The 23143-nt window shown below is 49.2% G+C and overlaps 12 protein-coding genes across 12 annotated transcripts; 5 read left to right on the top strand and 7 right to left on the bottom strand.

Moving 5' to 3' along the window:
* Nucleotides 1-2352: 2352 nt before the first annotated feature.
* On the top strand, nucleotides 2353-4383 carry ASPGLDRAFT_29583 (zinc-dependent alcohol dehydrogenase family protein; the record flags this gene model as incomplete). Its single annotated transcript, XM_022543868.1, has 9 exons — nucleotides 2353-2364; nucleotides 2421-2485; nucleotides 2554-2643; nucleotides 2705-2763; nucleotides 2894-2921; nucleotides 3085-3262; nucleotides 3327-3728; nucleotides 3779-4252; nucleotides 4318-4383. The coding sequence occupies 9 exons, from the start codon at nucleotides 2353-2355 to the stop codon at nucleotides 4381-4383; spliced, it is 1374 nt and encodes a 457-aa protein (XP_022396469.1).
* ASPGLDRAFT_136334 (uncharacterized protein) lies at nucleotides 4322-6410 on the bottom strand (the record flags this gene model as incomplete). The annotated part of the gene is made up of 3 exons (XM_022541450.1): nucleotides 4322-5430; nucleotides 5479-6058; nucleotides 6105-6410. 3 exons carry the CDS (start codon nucleotides 6408-6410, stop codon nucleotides 4322-4324), a joined length of 1995 nt encoding a protein of 664 aa, XP_022396468.1.
* A 430-nt stretch (nucleotides 6411-6840) lies between these two features.
* Nucleotides 6841-8322, bottom strand: ASPGLDRAFT_39625 (glycoside hydrolase family 76 protein; the record flags this gene model as incomplete). Its single annotated transcript, XM_022545108.1, has 3 exons — nucleotides 6841-7416; nucleotides 7463-8166; nucleotides 8235-8322. 3 exons carry the CDS (start codon nucleotides 8320-8322, stop codon nucleotides 6841-6843), a joined length of 1368 nt encoding a protein of 455 aa, XP_022396467.1.
* A 534-nt stretch (nucleotides 8323-8856) lies between these two features.
* ASPGLDRAFT_39624 (uncharacterized protein) lies at nucleotides 8857-10011 on the bottom strand (the record flags this gene model as incomplete). The annotated part of the gene is made up of 3 exons (XM_022545107.1): nucleotides 8857-8882; nucleotides 8940-9616; nucleotides 9665-10011. 3 exons carry the CDS (start codon nucleotides 10009-10011, stop codon nucleotides 8857-8859), a joined length of 1050 nt encoding a protein of 349 aa, XP_022396466.1.
* A 596-nt stretch (nucleotides 10012-10607) lies between these two features.
* ASPGLDRAFT_158440 (uncharacterized protein) lies at nucleotides 10608-12122 on the top strand. Its single transcript, XM_022542413.1, has 4 exons — nucleotides 10608-10645; nucleotides 10694-10899; nucleotides 10958-11272; nucleotides 11325-12122. Exons 1-4 carry the CDS (start codon nucleotides 10629-10631, stop codon nucleotides 11810-11812), a joined length of 1026 nt encoding a protein of 341 aa, XP_022396465.1. The 5' UTR covers nucleotides 10608-10628; the 3' UTR covers nucleotides 11813-12122.
* ASPGLDRAFT_158435 (putative C6 transcription factor) lies at nucleotides 12111-14785 on the top strand (the record flags this gene model as incomplete). Its single annotated transcript, XM_022542412.1, has 9 exons — nucleotides 12111-12148; nucleotides 12197-12316; nucleotides 12363-12451; nucleotides 12503-12622; nucleotides 12669-13213; nucleotides 13261-13534; nucleotides 13580-13755; nucleotides 13800-13983; nucleotides 14029-14785. The coding sequence occupies 9 exons, from the start codon at nucleotides 12111-12113 to the stop codon at nucleotides 14529-14531; spliced, it is 2049 nt and encodes a 682-aa protein (XP_022396464.1). The 3' UTR covers nucleotides 14532-14785.
* A 179-nt stretch (nucleotides 14786-14964) lies between these two features.
* Nucleotides 14965-16479, top strand: ASPGLDRAFT_52296 (uncharacterized protein). Its single transcript, XM_022547720.1, has one exon. The coding sequence runs from the start codon at nucleotides 15270-15272 to the stop codon at nucleotides 16377-16379; it is 1110 nt and encodes a 369-aa protein (XP_022396463.1). The 5' UTR covers nucleotides 14965-15269; the 3' UTR covers nucleotides 16380-16479.
* Nucleotides 16480-16570: 91 nt separating this feature from the next.
* ASPGLDRAFT_29576 (uncharacterized protein) lies at nucleotides 16571-17437 on the bottom strand (the record flags this gene model as incomplete). The annotated part of the gene is made up of 1 exon (XM_022543867.1): nucleotides 16571-17437. One exon carries the CDS (start codon nucleotides 17435-17437, stop codon nucleotides 16571-16573), a length of 867 nt encoding a protein of 288 aa, XP_022396462.1.
* Nucleotides 17438-19017: 1580 nt separating this feature from the next.
* Nucleotides 19018-19629, bottom strand: ASPGLDRAFT_29575 (uncharacterized protein; the record flags this gene model as incomplete). Its single annotated transcript, XM_022543866.1, has 2 exons — nucleotides 19018-19520; nucleotides 19575-19629. The coding sequence occupies 2 exons, from the start codon at nucleotides 19627-19629 to the stop codon at nucleotides 19018-19020; spliced, it is 558 nt and encodes a 185-aa protein (XP_022396461.1).
* A 61-nt stretch (nucleotides 19630-19690) lies between these two features.
* ASPGLDRAFT_940743 (NAD(P)H-quinone oxidoreductase) lies at nucleotides 19691-21094 on the top strand. The gene is made up of 4 exons (XM_022550556.1): nucleotides 19691-19893; nucleotides 19950-20216; nucleotides 20279-20370; nucleotides 20424-21094. Exons 1-4 carry the CDS (start codon nucleotides 19869-19871, stop codon nucleotides 21051-21053), a joined length of 1014 nt encoding a protein of 337 aa, XP_022396460.1. The 5' UTR covers nucleotides 19691-19868; the 3' UTR covers nucleotides 21054-21094.
* Nucleotides 21095-21134: 40 nt separating this feature from the next.
* On the bottom strand, nucleotides 21135-22005 carry ASPGLDRAFT_39618 (uncharacterized protein; the record flags this gene model as incomplete). The annotated part of the gene is made up of 3 exons (XM_022545106.1): nucleotides 21135-21403; nucleotides 21454-21591; nucleotides 21657-22005. 3 exons carry the CDS (start codon nucleotides 22003-22005, stop codon nucleotides 21135-21137), a joined length of 756 nt encoding a protein of 251 aa, XP_022396459.1.
* Nucleotides 22006-22381: 376 nt separating this feature from the next.
* ASPGLDRAFT_52291 (uncharacterized protein) lies at nucleotides 22382-23130 on the bottom strand. The gene has a single exon (XM_022547719.1). It carries the CDS (start codon nucleotides 23064-23066, stop codon nucleotides 22527-22529), a length of 540 nt encoding a protein of 179 aa, XP_022396458.1. The 5' UTR covers nucleotides 23067-23130; the 3' UTR covers nucleotides 22382-22526.
* Nucleotides 23131-23143: the final 13 nt, after the last annotated feature.

Raw genomic sequence — 23143 nt, 5'->3', positions numbered from 1 at the left:
GGGTCATTATCGATATAACGACGACGACGAAGGACACTCAGGTGAGTGCCCCAACTGAGACTTAACTAACTAGAACCTTAGGTTACGATACGAAGAGAAGCTAGGTTGTGACACTCCTTCCCTTTAAGGATCACAACTGGAGGAATTGAACATCCATTTGACCCTATACATTCAATGATTGTGACCCATTCACGGTTCCCTTGAATGACTGTATGTGGTTGCTCACTGCGCTCGACTGCAGTAATAACTTTAGAGGTTGTACAGAGACCCATTGCAAAGCCAGTCTCATCAAAATTCCAGATATCATCTTCATGGATACCATGCTCTTGAATCGTCTCTAATATCATATTAAACCATTGTTTGATAATCTTTGGATCCTCCTGCTTTGCCCGCTGGTATGGTATTCGCTGATTAAACTGTGTTCGCAGTTGTGGATGGCGTCTAATAAAAGCAAATGCCCAGTTGACTCCTATGTTTGGAGTAGAGGTAGGGGTCTGTTTTTGAAGCAGTATCTGGGCCATTTGATGTAGGAACTCCGGATGAATTGCAAAACCACGTTTGTCTGCATTCAGTATTTGCTTAACAAGGACTTCTTCTTGAATAGATGATAATATGTGATTATTTGCACGTGTTTCTGTGCATGGTTTTCGTCCCTTGAGGCGCTCGCGAAGAGTAGTTTCAGATACCCCAAACACCTTGGCAGCTTCCTTTTTTGATTTGATTTTTTTCGAGTTATAGGCAGATATAGCCATTTGAATGTTAGATTCTTGAGATTTAGGCATTATGGATTGAAATGGTGAAGATATAATGTGTTGAAGGAGGTAGTTAATCGAATATTTGGTGGTCGTGGGGAAAACGCGCCGCTCGCCCGTGGAATACGTTAGTCATCATGACCAATCAGAGCCTGACTCGCCCGCCTATTTACAACGTACTTCTTACCCATGCCTAATCGTATCCACAGATGATAGTGTAAGGGGCTGAGGCCGGAAGCTATTATCTAGCTATATACAAAAAGGATTCGATAGAGAAAGAAAGAAGAACGCCTGTATGACCTACGGCAAGTCGAGCTGGGGGATGGTGTATTCGTCTCTATTGAGACTACTGAGGATTAATTGTCGATAGTTGGAGTGGAATTGGGAATCTTAAATTTGATCTATTTTGAATACATGAATGATATTTACATTGTTAGCGGTAAATGAAGAAGCAATGTACTACAATATAATAGCCGAATCTGTTGAATCTGTAAAACAATGAACCAGTTTATCACTCTGCTCTATACCCCAGTTGACACCTTAAATTTCCCAAAAAGGGATCTCTCGTACTAGCAGAGCTAATCAGTTAGCTACACACTACCTCGCATATATCGACAGAAGAGAACAACAAAATGTATGACATAGGCCAGCCCATCTCAGCTCGTACCACTGATACAGCACCGTAGATATTTTCAACCCAACCGAGTCTATATCACTTAACTATCCTACTCTCCTCCCTTTAAGCCGCGTCCCTTTGTGTAGGAATGCCGTAAGATCATGACATTTGATAACAAGAATTGACCGAATATATTCCGATACGACGATGTATGAGAATGCCGATATCGGTGAGCTGTCTTAGTGGGGGTGAAGCTAGAAATAAAAAGGGTCGGAGGTATGGAAATTGCTGATATCTGGATTTTGCCAGGCACTCGGCTCGCTTTCCGTCTATCCATCTCGATTAACATCATTCCTCCATCGATCGACGTGTTAAATCGCAGTTTCGTGCTCCACCTGACCTAACTCGATTAGATTGGCTACGGAAATAACTTCCAGTTGCACATCCAATCCAAACAATATAGACATGGGAGATAAATTTACATCAAATTTATCTGCTCATTTACGGTCAGGTCATATAAATCCGAGTCCTAGCGTGTCAGAAGCCTTTAGTATCAAACAACGCCGTATCTGGAAGGAGTTGATCGTTGCTACCAATGCAAGGCACAAGGTATCGAACAATTGTGAGCATCACGAGTTAGTTATATATCTTGCCTTAAGAACGCATATACCAATATGAAAAAAAAAAAAAAAAAAAAAGATACAAGAGAATAAGACTCGAGTCAGATGCTTACCGCAAGGTCAAAGTTTCGGGCCCAGGGGATCGGATGGAATATCAATGATTTAATCTCGCATAACACCAGCAAAGTGACCTAAATATATGACGTAGTCTGCATAGATACAAGCATGCACATCGTGGCTCTCCGCGAACGCCAGTTGTACTAAATCCGGGGATACATAAGGACAGAAGATCCTGCTAAAGCTCTAATAGAAATTCAATCTTTTATATATATTCTCCAGCCAGTTCTTTCAATCTCGACACAAAATGCCCAAATACGTGAGTTCCCTTGAAAAATCCAAACCTCGGAGATACTAAACCCTTACTACTTATAGTCGCTCGATATCCACTACAACAGTCCCAAGTACTATGAAGAATATGACCCTAATGTAGAGTCTCTGTATGTACCATCCTCCCTCCCTCTCCCCTTCTCACACAAGCGCAAACAAACAGCTAACGACTCCACAGCGTCAAATACAGGTTCGGTGAAAAGGGCGCTTCGGACTTTGAACCCTTCGATAAAAGCTCAGAAGGATTTCATTATGCCCACAGAACCTCGTATGGCCATTGCCCCTTCCCCCATCTACTATATCCAGTCATTTACTGATATAAATACCAGGTTTTCGGCGCCGGCCAATGTCTCGTTGGAGGAGCTGCGGAAAGTGGAATTGGGATATGGTATTCGTGCTACTATTTCCCAGAGGCCTGTTTAAATTGATTCTTTTTGGTTTTCGTTGTTTCTTTTCAATCGGATGTACAAGCAGCTCGAATACAGAGATGTATAATGTATTGAGTTTGAGAAAGGCAGCATGTCAATGCCGCGGAGAGCATGAATCGTAAGTCATTCTCTCCCGCTCCGTACGTTCTTTCGGTATGACTAGCGGTGTATCCGCATAGGGCTTAGGCCATAGGGCTCCACCACAGGGCAAAACGGCTAGATTACATCAATTCTCCACTTCCTCTGAATCCAGAACGACGGAATTGTTAACTTACCCCTAGCTTCAATTCAACACAACTCGATGCAATGGAAACCAATTCCTGGATCCTGGACGGCCAGAATGGCATCGAAAGTCTGAAGAGAACCGACAATCGCAAACTCTCCACATTGGGCGATCATGACGTCCTCGTGCAGATGCATGCTGCGGCGTTGAATCATCGCGATGTTGCTATTGCCAAGGTATGATCCCTGGCCAATATTAACTCAATTAGATCAATACTAACAAAAATGTTCCCGGCCATAGGCATTGCTTGGTCTCTCCCTCGAAAAGCCAGTAATCCCCACCTCCGACGGCTCCGGCACAATCCACGCAACCGGCGCAAAAGTAAACACCTTCCAACCCGGCGATAAAGTATGCACGCATCTCCTCCCGAGAAAACCGTATGCCGAGCCCGCCACCTTCCCCGAGATCTTGACCGGTCTGGGCCATGGTACTGACGGCGCATTGTGCACGTACGGAATCTTCCATGAAACGGCTCTCGTGCGCATGCCGGAGGGATTATCGTTCGTCGAGGCGAGTACGTTGCCGTGCGCGGGGTTGACGGCTTGGAATGCGTTATTTGGATTACGGGGTTTGACGGGGGTCAAGGAGGGGGATGTTGTGCTTGTGCAGGGGACCGGGGGTGTTTCTGTTCTTGCGATGCAGGTGTGCATCCTTCCTCCTTTTGAAATTGGGATATGACTGACAGGGAGTAGTTTGCGCTAGCGGCTGGAGCGACTGTTATCGCGACGACGAGCAGTGAAGGTAAAGCGCAGAAACTCACTTCTCTGGGTGCGCACCACGTTCTTAACTACAGGATGGACCCAAACTGGGGCGAGACTGCGAAACAACTCACGCCCGACGGGAAAGGCGTGCATGTCGTTGTTGATGTTGGCGGTTTGGAGACGATTGGTCAGTCACTCAAGGCCGTGCGGCCGGAAGGATTAATTTCTGTGACTGGGTTGCTGGGTGACTCACCCGATGCAGCGCAGACTGCTACGTTGCTGGGGTGCTTGGTGAATGCTTGCGTTGCGAGGGGTGTTGTGCTGGGAACTAGGGAGCAGTTCGAGGAGATGAATCGGTTTGTCGAAGAGAAGGGGGTGAGGCCGGTTGTTGATGAGAGGGTGTTTGGGTTTGGAGATGTGAAGGAGGCGTATGGGTATATGATGGGGCAGGGGCACCTTTCGAAGGTTTGTATTCAGATTTCGTGATAATTTGTACGTAAAGTGTATACTTTGTATATATGCCTACCTAGTCCATTACAGCTTCATCTGCCCCGGAGCACAGCATACCTTCTCCGGATGCAGTGTTGACTTGTTAAATAGCTGGTTCGACTGCGGAACATCCAGCGCCGGGTTCTTCGTAAAAAACCCATCCGGCTTGAGCATAACGCTGACCTTTTCCATAGGCATGACCGGGAAATCTTCAATACGAGGGTTATGCGTAAGTCCAAACGTATGCCACAACACAACATCCTCATTCTCAACTGGGTCCTTCCGCTCAACCATCTCCTCCACACCATGCGACTGCTTGCTTTGGTTGGTGAACTCACCAGCCGCGAAGAGTTCTCCGTCGCGGTATCGGGTGACCCAGATCGGCTTCGTGGCGAACACGGCCCGCTTGAGGCCGAAAGAGTTCTTGCTTGCTAGCATCATTTGTGCGGGTGATGTTTGCAATTTGTATGAGATGGGGTGGTAGGTGATGGGGTTGATGATGTTGTCGTTACGGATCTTGAATACTCGGTGGCGGTCGACGCTGGTTTGTGCTGTACCACTCGTCTTGAAGACACTTTGTTCAGTGTTGTAGCCAACATTGTACGGATTGCTCTCGTCTTCGGGCATCGGAACAGAGTCTTCGTAGCAGATGGTGTTTTGGTTGCCGTCAAGGGCGGGATCGATTCGGAAAGAGAACATGTGCTGGTGGAATGGAGCCATGACACCGGGGCCAACGTTTGTTCCCCAAGGAACAGTTGTGCCGGGCTTCTCGTTGTCGAAGGGAACGGTAGACAGAATTCCAGTTGCCCTTACTTCAAGCTCGACGTTGGCAGCTTGATCGAAGATGAAGGCAAAAATGTATTCATAGTTGCCAACTGTGCAGATCATTTGAGCCACCAGCTGGCGGTTCCGGACTACCGTCGCAGCGCCGGTACGGTAGTTTGTATGCTTATGTTGCAAGCCGTTGTCCTGCTCATGAAGACAGATGATATTCTTTAGCTCGATCGGTGTTCCCTTTGAGTCAGCGCGGTAGCCGTCAAAGTACTTGATATGACCAAGGCAGTCACAGCCAAGGGTAAGCTCGTTTGCTGTGATACCAAAGCCAACATCTCCGACATCAAATGCCTGCTTGCGATGGAAGGGGGCACGGGGGTCTATTGGTCAGCATGAGAATTCTAGTACAAAGGGGAGAAAGGACATACCTCCATAAGGCACTGTCATCTCCGACACGGACAGCCGGTAAAATGTGCTCCGTCCGTCATAGTTCAAGTTGTGAATAACCAATCCCTCACGAGTGTTAAACCCGACCCGGAACCTCCACTTCTGCCATGAGACCTCATTCCCATTCACAGAGAACGAAGCACCCTCCGGCTGCTGCACAATATACGGCTTCAGGTCATTCCGCAATGGCTCCTCGAGCAATTCATGGGCATACTGGATTCCTGGAACGGGTCTCCATGGTTGCGTCTCAACTCTGCTATGGTCAGAAGTGGAAGGCAAGTAATCAATCCGCACCAGCTGTCTGGTGAGACCGTCAAAGACAGGCGAGAACTTGCACGGGTGTGCATAGTGATTGTTTTGCGGGTGGTCTGTGGCAACAATGTACATGTAGCACTGGAACAGACGACGGGTTTCATTCTGGTCATCTGTACCATAAATCCAAGGATCATTGCAGACTCTCATACCAGATGGGAGTTGCATCTTGGCGATCTCAGCTTGAACGGCAGCGTGGTTGAGACAGAGTTGTTCGATCTCGATCATTTCGTCCACATCGACGGGGGGCTGTCACGTTAGCATCCGTGCACCTCCTAAGTTGGAAGTAACATACCTGAATATCCTTTGACATCTCATTCAAAGACACAACAGCCCTCGTCGAAGCATTCAGCAACGCCTTACAGAAGGCCCCAGTGTCCAACCGGTGGAACAAAGCAACCAGCAACCGAGCCGGCTTCGGCGGAAGAGGCTTCCCCAGGCGCTCGGCCTCGATATATGGAACGACATCCTTCTTGATGGGCTCTTGGAGATCAATCCGCTTGTACCGCAGGTCAACGCCAGGGAGGGCGGCTTGCAGGAGCTTGGTGGCAAGCTGGATTTCCCCGGGTGTGATGGGGTCGAAGGGGTGTAATCCGGACATGGTGATACAGGAGTTAACACTAATGAATAGTGAAAGGTAGAATATGTAAGTATAAGAAAAGGAGAGTCATGAGGCGAGGGACGACGGCTTATATAGACGAGGTATTGCCCATGCATTATGCATTGCTGCAACACCGCGTACTGATTGGCTGCTAATCGCCTGTCCCACTGCGGAACGGAAGTCGAGCTTATTCCTTTCTGTGATTGGCTAATATCTCTTTCGGCGTATCTCCTGCCGTGATGAGTTTAGCGTAACTCTGAAAGGGGGCCTATTATTGGCTGATATTCTGGTTATCTAGACTGCCAAATCGGGTAATGCGGAGGAGAGCCGGGGTAAAAGTACAATAGAGCCAGTCAGATGGGAGAATGTCCATTGTATCATCATGTGTTATTTACAGTGGAAAAGGGCTAGAGCTGGCACTAGTACCAGTTCAGAAAAACATAAATATCGTATACCCAATTACCACAGCACCCAGCCCGCCCGTCGCAGCCCACGCACCCGCTCTATCCTTCAGGGTAAGAGGTCTCCACTGTCCCGGCAGCTCAGCGGAAGTCCTTCCTGTCCCGGCGAAACTATCGCCGTCACTCGATCCACCAGTTCTATCCGTTAACGGGCCCCCAACCGTGTCGAGTAGAGTGGCCTGGATCACCTCCAGAGCAGACATTTGTTGGCCAACACCCATTGTCCCATCGTAGGTTCCCTTAGTCCAGCTAGTTCCGCAATATGTACCCGTGTCGCCACCGAGACATTGTGCTGCAGCGGCTTTTGCGCTAGGTCGCAGACGGGAGACGACGGTATCGTGTGTGAAGGGTGCGATTTTGGCAATGTCGCCCATCCACCGGCCCAGGTATGCTTTGAAGGAGGTTGAGTCGGTGGTGCAGGCTTGTTGGGGCTCGCAGGAAGATTCGTACATGACGTTTTTCGAAGTCTGGTTCTTGGAGAAGAAGACATGCTGTGCGTCGAGAAGACCGGTGATTCGATTTTGCCATTTCTGGGCTCCGTTTGTCTGCTTCCGTTAGTATTGAAAGTTTTGAGTGGGAAATAGAACATACCAGATTCCACATATGGGCTGCTCCGTGCAAAAACACCCCATTATTATACGTCCACTGTATATGGTTGATATCCGAGCAATTGTTCGTCTCGCTCGTGCCGTCATACACTTCATATTTATCCCCAAAAAGCCCCACACCCTCAGCCCAGTCCCAGGTATTCTCCGCCCATTCCGCATATGTCATGTTTCCCGTATACCGTGCCAGTCGTGCGGCGAGATCGAAGAAGCAGCCATTCGAGATAGCGTTCTTGTACTGATATCCACTGTTGAACGAATAGATCTGCCATTTCAATCCCCCGTCGCACGTATCCATATCCCATCTTGCTGCCTGCTCGTTGAACACCGCTTGCGCCATCGCTAACCATGAGGGCTGATCCTCTTCCGGATTCGGGAAATTGGACTCCGCCGCCATCATTGCTGTAATCGCCCAGAAAGCCTGGTCATCGTTTCCTTCGGTTCGGGTCTGGTTCGTCGGCATGAGATCGTCGTTCTCGCCTGCTTGATGCAGGATGGCCTGCTTTGTAATGTCATTGTAGGTCGTGTCGCCGGTGTACGCCCAGTAATTGATCAACGTCCCGAAAAAGGCGCCTGCTTGCCACCAGTAGTACGGATCGGGGAGGTTCCCGGGTACATCTCCTGTGTTGTTGCCGGTGTAGAAACTGACGAGGTCCCAGGCGAGTTGGCTGGCGACGTATTTGATGTTGTCTGTTGGTGATTTGAATTAGGTCTACCTTGTCACTGGCTTGTGTTCAGGGGGTTAAGGGATAACTCACCTTGATCAGTGACATCAAGCCCAATCGCATTTACCCGGGCCCCGATGAACCACCATAATACAGCCAGGTATACCCAGACAAAGCTCATCGCCGTACTAGAAACCCTCATCGCTCCAAGCCACAATTGGCAGTGTACAATATGCCGCGCAAAGGATAGCCATTGGGAATAGCTATGTGAAAAGGGGAACTTGTTCTGAATATGAGAAGTTACCAAGGGAGGGATGAATTCCCATGGTGGGCTGCATATGCAAGGAATGTGAATGATATGTCCCCTGCAGGGGTGCACTCACTCGGATTCGACTGGTAATGATTTCCAACGGTTGCATATTCACTAGCTATTTCCCTGCATTCAGCGTTGTAGGCGAGATTTTTTAATTTGGTAATTCTCATACAACCGTTGCCGGAACATTGTTGACGGATCAGGATGTATACTTGAGTCTATGTCCTCCCTCGCGTATAGCGGGCTTCTGTATAATTATCTTGGAATAGATGCATTCCACTGCATTGTGCAGGTATTACAGGAAAGTAATTGCCAAGCACAAATATTATACCCAATAAGGTGTCGGACTATAAAGAGTACATGGCGACATATTGCAACATGTCATGAAGATACTGTACAGCTTCATGCACTCTTCAAGAAAAGAAGGCCTATCATAGAGTTAGACATATGAAATAGAAAGGAGGAAAGAAGAGGAGTATACTTACTATACTTATTCCGCGAACCCCACGCATCAACAACATCCAACCCAGCCTCTTTCAGCAGCATATGGGCATCATTCGCATCATACTTATGGCTCTGGATAGCCAATATCCTCCTCCCTGCTGGAACTATCTCTCCACCTAGCGACACATCTGTCTTGGGATAATAGTACTGGTCATGACTCCCATTCTCCCGGTTCCAAGATCCAACAACATCCCATTTCTCAAGGTCGAATGCTTCATGACCGAGAATTTCATTCGCCCTTTCCAGCCCATTCTTGATAAATCTGTGATTATTACCGTGCTCGTCGTTGTACGCTGCCAGTACTCGTTTTTGGTCTTTGCATCCGTCTAGGCCAAGCAGGAATGATCGATTCGATTCTTCGGGCCCCGTGAAACTTGACAAAAACCCCGCGGTCTCGGATCGCTGCATGCTTCCCACGGTCGATCCAAGCGATATAAGGACCTTCGGGCGCGATTCGAGCTCGGAGCGCTGCAGCCACCGTCGACCGTCATCGTAGGTTCCCAAAAGTCCAGAGCAGCGGATGTGTCGGAATGTACCTGGTGGGACTATGTTGAGAGTGCGCTGGAGTTCGGGGAGAGAGACATCGAGAGCGAAGTAGTCTACATCGCGGCCTAGGTCATCGAGGGCTTCGAGGAGGATTTTGATTTTGCGTAAATTCCTGTCTAGTTAGACTCTGTATGTTGTTCGCATTATCAGTGATACTCACCCACTCCCCAATTCAATAAGCATACTTCCTGGTCGAATACACTGCGCGATCTGATACTTCTGATCCTCCAGGATACCGATTTCCTCATTCGTCAAGTAGTACGACGGCGTATAAGTCACATCTTCAAAGTATTGCAATCCCTTCTTATCCCATAGGAGGAGGTCCGGCATAGCAGCGTCCCTGTGACATGCTGCTTGAATACTGTCTTGTAAAGAACTTCGTAGTTCGGTTTCGATTTTGTCGGAGCTGATGTCGATTATGTTGTTGGAAGCGGTCGATCTAGAGACGGTTTCATGGACCGCGCGCGGTTTGACGTCTAGTTGGGGGGTGAGTATGTTGTCGAACATACTCCGTAGTCAAAATCTAGTTAATCAAATTGTCCTAACACATCGAAATCTATAAACTCAAATGCGGATCGACTTTATATATGTTGACTTCCGTATATGCCAAAGGTCATATGTTGGCCGCTCCGACTGACCAATCCGAGCCCGAGCCTCCCACCTACCTGATACGTATGACTTATTGCGCCATCATCTAACTACGAAAAGAAACCATTGCGAAGAAGACAAAAGCAGTACGAGGTGCATAATGCAAGTATGCACTGGTCCATAGTCGAAGGATGCTGGCTGCATAGCCGTAGGCCCCGGTCCTATTATCGTCTAGTCATATCGGTTTACGCATATGCTTGGACACCAGATTGTTTATAAGTAGGCCTTGTGGTCGATAGTTTCCACAAGCAGAGTTCGTCCTCTATTCACTTCGAATAGTGCCTAAAATATCGCACCGAGCATCGTAGTTAGCAACATATGCCCATAATTCCTATGCTGTTCGTGTTACTCGTTCCGACAACAGTCCTAACAATAGCGGAATATATTTTCCTCGGGGTTACCCCGGGGTATAAATCCACCCCGCATACGATTATAAATTAATCAAAAACCACCATATCGTAGCACATATTCTAAGAATGAAGACTGCATTCATGTGTGTAACACTATACTCATATGCTATATGCACTGCTAACTTCAACAGCACAGGTGTCAGCGGCTACATCGGCGGCGACCTGTTGTCGGTGCTGGCCATCCAGTATCCGAACTACCATTACCGCGCGCTCGTCCGGAGTGAGAAAAGCGGCGAATTGATAAAGGCCCAATTCCCGGCGGTTGAGATTGTACACGCAGATTTGGACGACCTGGAAACATTGCGAAAAGAAAGCGCCAGCGCCGATATTATCGTTCGTAAGTTTCCCGACACATGAGAGTGTCTCCGATCTTTTACGCCTAACCTCTATGCTAGACACGGCGGATGCGTCAGATCATCTTCATGCAGCGCAGGCAATTATCCGGGGTGCATTGGAGGGCCATGACGAAGAACACCCCGTATATTTGCTGCATACGAGCGGAACTGGCATTCTCTCGTTTCTGGATACGGAAAATGGAGTGTATGGGGAGAGACGGGACAAAATTTATGATGACCTAGAGGGTGTTCAAGATATCCTCAGCTTTCCCGATCACGCATTTCATCGGGACGTGGACAAGTTCGTGCTTGGGGCCGGTGCAGAGCATACGAAGGTCTTAAAGGCTGCTATCATCTCCCCGACGACTGTTTATGGTGAGTTTAACACACGAAAACAATTGCCGGGTCTATTTAACATTCAGCACAGGTTGCGGTCGTGGACCCTGCTCGCAGCGCAGCCGACAAGTATATGAGATGTCCAAATACACTCTACAAAACAGAAAGATCCCCATCATCGGTCGCGGTCTCTCAATCGGCGGTAACATCCACGTTGCCGACGTGACCGGTCTTTTTGTCCTCCTCTTTGAGCGCGCCCACCATGGCGACAAAGATGCTAGACTCTGGGGAGGCGAATCATACTACATAGCTGCGAACGACCAGCACTGCTGGGGAGATGTAGCCAAGCTGGTTGGAAAGACCGCTGTAGATGAAGGATTCATTCCGTCCGCTGAGGTACAGTCTTTGGACGTTACAACTGCGCGTCGGTTGGCGGGTTTTGAGGCTGTGAGTTGGGGGTTGAATATGCGGTCTCGTGCAAAGAGGGCGAGGGAGTTCTTGGGTTGGGATGCTAGTGGGCCTTCGCTGGAAGATGAGATTCCGGGGATTGTCCGAGAAGAATGGCAGCGTTTGCAATAGTAGGATCTGGGTAGCTCCGGTAATCGAAGCAGTCTTTCTATTGCGGCATAGATGTCGAGCGATGCAGGAACACGAACAACTAACACGAACACGCTTACTTTATAGAATGATAACTTGCATTAATTAGTTATCTCTCTTTATCCTGCTAGTTAGATGACGCCCATCTTATCAAATTAACCTTATCATCCTCATGCGGGGTATGACACCGGCCCGAACATCCCCACACTAGCTGACACATGATAAGATCCCCTCATATGCCCATCAGGGCCATCACAAAGACCAAATGCAATTGTTAACCATGGATCGCTCCCGGCGCTCACGACGGACCCAGAATGCGTATGTATATGGGTTGCGATTGAGAGGACGTGACTGACAGACCATCAGATGCCAACGATGCCGCTCGCGCAAGGTTAAATGCTCCGGTATACAGCCGTGTGAGCATTGTCGCAGGCGGGGTCAGGATTGTGTGTTTGATGAAGATCGGAAGATTGTGATTTCGGAGGGGTGCGGCATTTCCGAGACCTTGATAAAGAAGTTGCTAACGAAACAGGTTGTTTTTGTCGATGAAGCGAAAGTTGGAAGAACGTAACGGCAATGCGACAATTGAGCATAAGCGGACTCGGTTATTGGATAGTTCCGGTAAGGTGTCATACACGCATTATGTGTCCATTCTGGCGCTGATAATATCAGAGCCGGCGGAATCAAGAACAGAAACCACCGAAGAACGACAATCCGAAGAACGATTCGTATCGAATCCACTCGTGTCAGCTTCATACCTGAAGCATAATGGACAAACACAACGCGCATGGTGTACGTTGACTGAATAGAATGTCCTGGCTCAGACTGACAGTTGTAGTGTGTCTCGGCCCAACATCAACATGGTCCTTCAGCCGTCGCGTCCTAAGCATTATCCAAACCCGCGTACACCCAGATAGCACCAGATCAATTCCCCTTGCCGTAGACGGCGACGCATACCAAATACACTGGAGCCAGGCGAGCTCCGACGAACCACCCGATATCAGTGGCTTACCATCCATCGACTATGCGCTATACATGCTAAGCACCGTCAAGTTCCATCTGAGCCCGATGTACCGATTCTTTGACGAGAAGGAGTTTCTGTGCAATCTATACGAGTTTTACGACAATGCTCCCGTAAAGGCGCAAGAGTCACGACTGTGGTATATACAGTTTCTGATGGTTCTGGCGTTTGGGGAGGCGTTTCTGACGCCTATGAGGACGGCGGAGAATACGGAGAACTGGACGCGCTTTTTCACCAGGGCATTGTCGTTGTTACCGGATATCACGGGGTTGTGGCAGGATCCGATTCTGGCGATTGAGGTGCTTGCGTTGATTGCGCTGTATTTTCATTCGGTGGATATAAGGGATACTGCTTATTGCTATGTGAGTGTACCGGAGCCTATTCTGTGAGTACCAGGCTAATTGTCTAGATTGGCCATGCAATGCGGATGGCTCTGGTTGAAGGTTGGCATCGTGCTCTTCCTGTCGAACAGCTGGGAGAAAAGATGGTCGAGCGATGCAAGAATATCTGGTGGACGATTTACATCCTCGATAGTCGGTTTTCGTCGTTAATTGGGACGCCTAACTCGGTTAGCGATGAGGATATCACTGCTATGCTCTGGGATCTGAGAAACTGCTCTCAGGAGGCAGCTGCGTTGACGTTGCATGTCAAGATATCCCAAGTTGTCACGCGCGTTTTGAACAGTAAGTACTCCAATGCGGTCGATATTTCGTCGCTGACTTCAGTAGCTGTGTATAGTGTAGATGGAAAACTAGGAGGCGTCTTCCTGCGCAAGATGCGATCCGTCCTGCATGAAATGACGGATCTCTCCCGGGAGCTTGAGAATGTTTTTGCGCACCGGTTCCAGAATTCAGTCGATGCGATCTCAGGAGTCACGACTCGGCTGACACTATCCTGTCATTTGGTATGTCTTTTGACTCGCCTGTCCTTTTCTCGCTGACCAAATAGTGTATCATCGTAACCGTCCGCCCCCTCATCCTCAGCCTGTTATGGGAACGCCTCAGTTGCCACGAAAACGGTGACTCTCTGCGCCCATTATCAGCACCTGTTCGAACAATCGTGCAGTCCTGCATCGACTCCGCCATCAAGTCCCTGCGACTGCTGACAGCCTTGCGGAACCAGAACCTACTTGGTACGGACCGCCCCTATCGGTGCCAACGCATCGCTGACCATGTAGAATCCTTCCTCCCATTCGACCTCGAAAGCCTTTTTTCCGCAGCCTGGGTTTTATCCATGATCTCTGCTATTTTCCCAGATACCCTCCCTGACCACAGCTACCGCGACACATCCTTCAGCCTCCTGGACGACATGATCGAGCGCGGCAACCGTGTAGCACAATTTCGCAAGTCCGAAATCGAACTACTAGAAGACCTAGTCCAGCCACTGCTCATTCCTTCAACACCTTTATCGCATTCGGTTATCGAAGAGCCCGAGCCACTGATAACGCCTCGAAGTGAGACAGTCCCAGGATTCAACGAACTAGACGTGCAGCCTGTTATAGCGACCCCATCTTTGACTGCTACTGGAATACCAGATGCGAATGAGGAGGATCTAACTCTCGATTGGAGGGATTTTGGGACGTCGTTGAATGAAATGTTATCGGCGACGGAAGAGTTGGATGCGAATTGGGTGGATATGGATGGGGGGTTGGGGATGGATTTGTGGTTGTGGGATAATTGAAAAAAAGGCAACTGTTTCTATTCATTTCAAGAAGTAGAAGCAATGAGTATGGTGGCTAAAGTTCTGTTGATGCGGGGTTGTTTACTGGAATGCGAGGAATGCGGAGATGAGGGCGTGTCCAGATCCTATACATACGCAGTATTTCGATCATGGCCATTTGCTTTACCAGTCGAGTGTCTCGTACCCAACTCTAAGACAATTTACTTGAACACCCAGTTTCTTATTTTGATGGACTGCGCTCGCGTTGTCTATACTATTGCACTCAATACTCTCTACTTGGACTTAGGGCTAGCGCCTGGAATGTAAGATATGGAATGTGAATCAACAAATATGAGATCTGGGGAATTTTTGTGGGTCATTCACTTCTATTAAATGTATTTCTTTCTCTCATGCCTTGGCCCATTGCTGCTTCTTATTTCTCTTTGTTCTTCCTGTGGGCTGGTTTACACAGTGAATATATCATAGCCTCACACTTTCCTATTCAGGAAAAATGACTTTCCTTTAGAGGCATTCACTTCTTCCTTTTCATTTTTGACTGACTTATATTCACTCCTTTTTACTCTCTCACTTGTTTGATGCTATTCACTGTCAAAAGTCACTCATTTTCACAGAAAGCCAGGGTATTGAAAGCCCTCATCACCCAGCAATCTCCTTTTTTCCACAACATCTTCTGCTCTCTACCCCCTTTCCCCAGCTTCATCGGCAGCCTACTATATGCTCAAGTCAAGCTCAAGAAACATGCACTTGAAGCTCGCCTTCATCCTGCTGCTCGCCCTCGTGGCCGAGTCAGCCTTTGCCCGTCTCCAGGGCCATCATCGTCGCCTCGTCCATGGCAAGCACCCCGCTATCAAGAACGACAACGACAACGACAGCATCGGCTTTGGCTTTTCTCTTGAGCCTCGTGCTCTTATCGACGTCAACGAAAATACTATCGGTATCGGTCCTCTCACTGCTACGCTCGACATCCTCCCTGGTGCAACTCTCGCTCCGACCAACGATGACCCTCCCGATGGCCCTCACGGAGATCCTCACGATGGTCCTTCCCCTCACGGCGGTCACCACGGAGGTCATTCCCATGGTCACCGCCCTCACGGTCACCATCCCCATGGCGGTCATCCCCACGGCGGCTATCCCCACGGCCACGATAACGAGCCCAGCCCGCACCCCATCAAAGCAACCGCAGCCTGGGACCAAACCCCTTCCGACGGCCAATTTACCTGGGACGGTTTTGGCGGACGCACGCAGTCCCAAGGCGATGACGTCGGCTACAAAGGCAACGTTGGCGACCCGTGGGGTAGCAACATCATCCTCCTCGACTCCGAAACCGACGCCCCGAACTACAAATACGTCGCGCAACTGCACGGTCCCAAAGACGCCAACGCAGAGTCCTGGAAAGTAGTCTTCTGGAATAAGATCGGCCCAGATGGGAAGATGTCTGGCTGGTATCAGCACTCTGCACTTGAATTTGATATGCTCCCCAATGAGATCAAATACGTTGCGTTCGACGAGGACTCGCAGGGTGGGTTTGGCGCTGCACCCGGGGATCATCTTCCTACCGATCAATGGGGCGGGTGGTCTAGTACCTGGGGCGAGTTTGACTTTGGTGACGTGAAAAATCATGCTATGTCTGGGTGGGATGTATCGTGTATTCAGGCGCAGAATGCAGGGCAGGAGGTGCAGGGAATGAGGATGTGTTTGTCGAATGGGGACAAGTGTTCTACTATCACAACGGGTGCGAAGAAGGTTGAGAATGCGTATCCGAGTGATAAGGCTGGAGTTGATGGTTTTGGTGGTGTTGTTGGGGCTGGGGCTGTTCGGATCGTGGTTGAGCTGGACTATGATCAGTAGGGGGGTTTGGTTGTACTTATAAGCCTTTCTGGATCTGGATCTGGCCACATTGAAGGGGAAGTAAATAGTCACGATAAATGAAAGCCTTATTATTTTCACCACCAAAACATACATCCAGTAATAATCACATAATTAGCTTCACTGTTGTCCAAACTACCCGTCACCAAACCAATACTAAACATGCTTCCTCACTAAAAGGCCTGTCGCGTATAGGCAATCCGCGAACGACCCCAAGGGTCTACATACACCGTCCCTTCCATCACCTGATGAACACCTCGATCATCAACAGGATTTTGCGGCGGCGGCACCATGTATCTGCGATACTCATGCCAAAACCGGCCATACTGTTCATGAACGTGAAAGTGCCGCGCCACGGGGAGTCCGCGCATACAAGGCGCATCAAAAGGCCATAAACACCCTATGTCACCTTCAATACTCGCAATGTTTGCGTAGATGGCCTTGCACATGTGGGAGCCAGCGTCGTCTGCTATGAGGCTCCAGTACTCCATTATTCTGGACTGGCTGGGGAAGGTGGACTTGTCGGTGACGAGGCCCGAAGAATCGACCGGTGAGTGGAAGAGCTCTGCAAAAAGTTGGATGCGGAGTAGAGCCAGCAGGATGTAGTAGTTATTTGCTGGAGCATAATCCCGGCGTGAATCTCGCAAGGCCAACTGCCACCATTTCTTTGAACCGGAGCGGTAGAATCCCACACTGTCCAGAACTTCGAGCAAGTATTTCAGCATCTCCATTGTACGGGGAACGTGCTGGGGAAGGGATCCGTTGTTTTTGAGGAAGTGGTCTAGGAAGTATCGCATATTGAAGGGCCTTGGGTAGTAATGTGCAACCATGATGGCGATAACATATCCCCAATGATTCACTGACCAGAGATGGGTGGTCAGGATACTCTTGAGAATTGCTGTGAAGGAGTTGAAGAAAATATGCTGAAATGGAGGTATGGCGACCAGGAATTTGTATAGAGAGTTTGCTTCAAGCTGGGCCATGATGGCCACGAGGACATCGTGGTTGAGGGTGAGGAGACTGAGACTGGTTGTCGGCATATTGTCTGTCAGGGAAGAGTAAACAGAAGGCTGACAATTTATAGAAAGATTTTGAGAAAAATCAAAAGTTTGCTTGAGTCACCAGCATTATACGGTGAGATTAGTTTGTAATCATGTTAAAGAAAATGGCAATCACAATTTTTCTTTGACTGCACTGAAAGAAAGAATGACATGAACATATTTGCCTGCCATGAGGGGAGATCCCTCAACTGTTTGGCTCTCGTTTCAACCTCGAGCCGGAGCGAATAGGTCTCCAAATTCTAGGTATAATCATTGGCACTATTCCTGGTGAATGGTTCAATGCTGTGCTACTTAGCCTGATGAACAGACGAGCATTGAAAAAGCAAACACACGCTGCAAATCCCCAAAATTACCTGCTTGCAAGCTATCTAGGCTTTGTCTGCATGGATTTTGGGTTGATTATCTTTTGTGTTCTTTTAGACGAGACGTTGCCTATGCATTGCAAGGTGTCCCCAATCATTGGAATTAGCATTACGGGATTTAGAAACCAATTAGTTTCCAACTTTTTAATAAACTGTAAGATTGCTCCACAGCATTGATATAACTTCGGGAATTCTATTCGAGGGTGGTCAAATTAAGATCTTGGTTGCTGACATGAAAACTGACATTTTACTCATTCACAAATGTCATGCACCTCCATTCGGAAAATGCTGCCACTGCGTCGATATTTTTGGGGTTCATTCGATAGACGTGGTGCTTTATCGAGCCTTTTTGGTTCCCTCCCATGTTCGAAGTCCTGGGTATTTCGGCATCGTCGGGGCTTCTGTCCGGGCAAGTGGTCGTGAGTGTCCTCCTTGTTATATGGTTGCATTGGAGGTCACGAGGCTAGAGTGAAATTTTAATCTGTATTACAAGAAGCTGGAGAGGGAAAAGTATATTCTATTGTCGCAGACAGATAGACAGGCTTCTAGCATCTGGCGTCTGACGTCTGGCTTCCAATTTCAATCTCCAGCTACGTTGTCTTGAGATTTGAAAATGTTATGCACAGCAAATTAAAGGCTGCATGACAGATATAATTGTATTTTTGAAGCTTCATGAGGTGCGAGGAATTGAAATGATTATTCCCAAACTGTTCTTAACATTCTGTCAGTGTTCAGCTGGCCATGCTCTGGGTATTGCAAATCGTGGTTGACATGCTCGAACTTGCAGCGAGAACAGGTTCCTATAGTCCACGACTAGTTTCTGGATATGGTCGTTTTCGTTGGACTCATAACTGGTTAATAACCTATGTAGGTACAGTGTGATCTAAAATCGGCTTCGGGGAAGAATTAAAGAGAGTAAAGTGGTGAAACTGTAGTAAGTCGACGTTTATAACGGGATCAAGTTCCGTGGCAAACCAGAAAGACTATTTGAATATGCCGACCAAAAGAGCTTCGAGGCGCCCATTAGCCAGATAATTGCTGGTACGGCCATTCACGAGGCAATGCTTACGAGGGAATTGAACGTGGTCAGAATTCTGAACTTTCAAGAGTACCATTTCTCCTATACACATAAACGGTGAACTAGTATCTCCAGGCAACCTTCACCACGTTTTGAGAGAAATAAGCAAAGAATATTCATCATTCGTCCACAAAGACCAACTTCAGAGCCACATCCCACAGCTTCTTTTCTTTTTCCGAGCTGTACGCGTGCGGAAAATAGCCAGGCGCCCACTGGCCCTCGCTGGCGTCATACACCTTGGCTATCTGCACGTCCTCAAGATATTTCCCGCCCATTCCCTCCAGGGATCTCGAGAGGGCGGCCCAAACAGAAGTGGCGGCGCCCTGCGGGAGACTCTTGAACTGGAGGCCCAGGGTCGGATCAGTGGTGAGCCCGCTCTTCTCTTCCTCCGACATGTACTGCAGCAGTCCGGTCTGGATGCCACCGGGCTGGATGCTGAAGGCGCGCAGGCCCTGCGTAGCGGTGATCGATCTTGTTGGCCGCCTACAGCAGTGCGCACTTGCTCTGCCCGTACGCCTTCCATCAGTTTCAATAGGTGCACGCGCGGCGAGTACGCCATCTCGCCCAGTGCCTGCTTGGCCTTGTCTAAATTCCGCGACGTCAGGTAGAGCATTAAATTTATCTAATCAATTTACTGTGAACCCTGCTGGATGCCAAGCAACCTGCTTGTTCTCACCCGTAAGATCAAACAGATCTTCCGTGTTGCCCGCCGCGTTGCCTTTGTAATCCATTTTGGCAGCCTCGCAAACCGATATTTCATTGTCTGCAAGTGACATGTTAGCCCTCATATAATAAATCACTATGGTAGAACTCTCCCAAACTATCGAAATACCTCGGAAGAGATTGGTATAACCGCGGGGAACGACGTCATGTGGGGTGCAGATTATAAATCAAAGCTTAGCCTTCAGAGAATATACAAGACCATCAATTCTCCCAATTCCTCACCACAACCCTCACAACACCCCTCACAATGTCTTCCACCATGAGAGCAATCGGTACCCTCCCTCTCAGTTCTGTTGCACCCCCCAATGGCTAACAACCGTGTAACCAGGCATCAAAAACAACACCGGCCCCGCCGAAAACCTCTTTATCGACAACATCCCCAAGCCCTCTCCCTCCGCGGGAGAGGCCCTGGTGAAAATTAAAGCATTCGGTCTGAACCGTATGGACCTGTTGCAGCGCGAGGGCAAGTATCCGGTTCCTCCGCAGGCGCCTCCGACGCTGGGTGTGGAGTTTTCGGGTGTGATTGAGGAAGTTGCGGAGGGGACGGGTGGTGATTTTAAGGCTGGGGATGAGGTTTTTGGGTTGACTTATGGGGGTGAGTCACTTTTTATGGGGGTGGAGTGGCTTGGGTTGGGTTGGAGTGCTAACGAGGGGCAGGTGCGTATGCGGAGTATATTGTGGTGTCGCCGGCGATGCTGGTTCATAAGCCGGCTGAGCTGTCGTGGGAGGAAGCGGCTGGTGTTCCTGAGGTAAGTTAATCAACACCCTAATTGCGACAAATTGCTAATGGACACTGTGATAGACATGGATGACCGCCTCGCAAGCCCTCTTCCTCATCGGCGACTTCCAACCAGGCCAATCCGTCCTCTGGCACGCCGGTGCCTCCTCCGTCTCCCTCTCCGGCATCCAACTCGCCAAATCCCACGGCGCAAAAGCGATCTACGCAACCGCCGGATCGCAAGAAAAGATCGACTTCCTAGAGAAACAAATGGGCGTCACCGCCGCGTTCAACTACCGCACACAGGACTGGGCGTCGGAATTGCGCCAGGCTACGGACGGACAGGGCGTGAGTTTGATTGTAGATTTTATCGGTGGGCCGTATTTCCAGGATGATCTGAATTCGGCTGCGCGCGACGGACGGGTTGTTTTGTTGGGATTGATGGGCGGTGGCAAAGTGCCCGGGACGGCTGATATCTCCGCGATGTTGTACAAGCGCGTTCGTGTTGAGGGGAGTACGCTGCGGAGTCGGGAATTGGATTATCAGCGGAAGTTGCGCGATACTTTGGTTGAGCATGCGCTGCCCAAGCTCCAGGATAAGTCGTTCACGGTCTACGTGGAGAAGGTGTTCCGCTTCGACGAAATCGCAGACGCACACCGACTATTGGAGAGCAATGCCACAAAGGGCAAGTTGATTTGCGTTATCGATCACTAGCTATACATATATATGCACACGCCATCCTATGGTATTTTTTGGACTGTAGTTATATACACTAATTACACACGATTAACCCGTTTAGTCAGACCCACACTCGTGGTCCTTCTGGTCCGGGTAGAAGTAGTCACGGTCAATGCGCATCGAGTTGATGTGCCAGGTCTTTCCGTTGTCCGGAGTGGTTACTCCGCTGTCACGCGCGCCGTCCAGGGCGATGGTGTTTTGGAAGTCGAGGTCTGCGTCGCTGAGGTGGATGGTCATGTTCTTCCAGGAGTATGCGGCGAGGGTACCGCAGGCGTCGAGGTAGCATTCGTTGCTGGAGTAGATGTAGGTGGGATCGATTGTTTTGTCTATACCAATTAGCACTTGACTATTGAGGATAGGGAAGGAGGAGACGTACCATCAGCCTGGTGCGAGATTTCCTTTCCGTTGACGGAGACCTGTTGGATAATCTTGTTGCTCGCCTGGTCGACGGTGATGGTGAAATCGAGCTGCGAGTCGTTCGGAACAGGCACGTAAGGGTCTTGCACCTGGCCAGCTATCATTCCGTCAGCATCTTCCCTCATACTCCTCAACCTCCAAGCCGACAAGAGAACAACATACACGAATGATAAGTACTAGTAGCAACACACCACTCCTGGTCACTAGCCGGACAAGCCTGACTCTTCTGATCCGGCGACCAATTCAACAACGGCTGAAACAAATCCGCCTTCTGATCCGACATGCTGGCACTCAACCCAACCCAGATCGCCAACCACGGCGCCTCATCGCTGCCATTCTGCTGCGATCCGCACGGCACAGCCGGCGGGACGAGCGAGTAAGTCGCCTTTGTGATGTGGACATTGTCGCTGGTTGGGCCCAGCGCGAACATGTTGCCGAAATACCAGTCGTCGTACATGGCGGAGGCGCGCAGCGCCAGGGCCAGGGGGAGGAGGGTGGTGGAAAAATGCATATTCAAGACCTGTCTTGAATAGGATTAGAATATTAGGGATTGAATACCGCTGGGGTATTCTGTAGGGGAAAAAAAAAAAAAAAAAAGGGTATAAAGAAAAGAAGATAAAAAGATTTTTGTGAGAATGGAAGAAAGAGAGTCGGTGGACAGATCAACCTTTAATAGTATTGCGTACTAAACTAGACCCTTTGGTAAAATAAAAAGGGCCGGGACTCAGGAGGGACCACAAAACACGGTTAATTAAGAAATGCCAAATGGGAGGGCTACATGCGGGCCTAAAAAAGGCACCGTTTCAGAGTTCAGACATACTCAATGGGGAACGCCCGAAGGTCAATCGCCGTCCCTGTTTCGGGATCGTCGAATTTCCCGTTTTGATTGCGACTCGGCCAGGAAAGTTTCACGCTGAGACTGGATTTATCATTCTGACTAACTTATGTATCTTGCTATATTCCCTGCATTGTGCCATTCTCAAACAAAAACAGGTGGAAAAAAAGTATTCGGAGTACATGTAGAATCTAGTTCTAGCACTGCTTCGCAAACTGGTCCACATATCCCGGGAGAGTCTTCGACCACAATTGATCATCCGTCAACGCCGTCTTCAACTTCTGGCAGTCCTCCTCCGAAGGCACGCCGTCGTCATCGCCCTGGCCAAGCTTGCTGATCACCGGCTCGGCCGCCTTGGCTGCACACTGACCGAACTGGAGAACGCTGTCGTCGTCATTGCACACCTTCTTGTTGCCGTACTGCTGCGAGCAGCTCTGCTGCACAGCTTGGCCGACTTCTTTGGTGATCTTCTCGATCTGTTGCTGGTTACCGCGGGTGATGCCGAGGCTCTGCGAGAGCTGCTGGAAGAGCTCCGGGAGGACGGTCTTCTGGAGGAACGAGATGCTGTTGTTGATCGTGGCGTCGCATTTGCTCTTCTGGCATGCTTGTTGGTCGAAGTAGGTGTAGAGAGTTTGGGGTTTGTCGCCCAACGAGTTGGGAATGTCCGAGCATGCTGCGGGGACGGAGGCGGCCGTGGCGACGGAGAGGGTAGCGAGGAAGGCAAGAGAGAGCTTCATTGTGGTAGCTATAAAAGTTGTAGGCTGTACTTTATTCGATTGAGTAGATTGAGTCGACGGTGATGAGGATTTAATCG

Source organism: Aspergillus glaucus (assembly GCF_001890805.1).
Source record: "Aspergillus glaucus CBS 516.65 unplaced genomic scaffold ASPGLscaffold_28, whole genome shotgun sequence".
NCBI lineage: Eukaryota > Fungi > Ascomycota > Eurotiomycetes > Eurotiales > Aspergillaceae > Aspergillus > Aspergillus glaucus.
Note: the sequence above shows the minus strand (reverse complement) of the source record. Positions and strands in the feature narration are given on the sequence as shown.

Excerpts from the sequence above, each read along its gene's own strand:
- ASPGLDRAFT_158440 (XM_022542413.1), top strand. Across the intron at positions 10,900-10,957 it reads CAGCGCCGATATTATCGTTC|ACACGGCGGATGCGTCAGAT; the intron begins GTAAGTTTCCCG and ends CCTCTATGCTAG. Across the intron at positions 11,273-11,324 it reads CTCCCCGACGACTGTTTATG|GTTGCGGTCGTGGACCCTGC; the intron begins GTGAGTTTAACA and ends CATTCAGCACAG.
- ASPGLDRAFT_52296 (XM_022547720.1), top strand. The coding sequence starts at position 15,270 with ATGCACTTGAAGCTCGCCTTCATCCTGCTGCTCGCCCTCGTGGCCGAG.
- ASPGLDRAFT_940743 (XM_022550556.1), top strand. The coding sequence starts at position 19,869 with ATGTCTTCCACCATGAGAGCAATCG. Across the intron at positions 20,217-20,278 it reads TTTTGGGTTGACTTATGGGG|GTGCGTATGCGGAGTATATT; the intron begins GTGAGTCACTTT and ends AACGAGGGGCAG. Across the intron at positions 20,371-20,423 it reads AAGCGGCTGGTGTTCCTGAG|ACATGGATGACCGCCTCGCA; the intron begins GTAAGTTAATCA and ends ACACTGTGATAG.
- ASPGLDRAFT_52291 (XM_022547719.1), bottom strand. The coding sequence starts at position 23,066 with ATGAAGCTCTCTCTTGCCTTCCTCGCTACCCTCTCCGTCGCCACGGCC.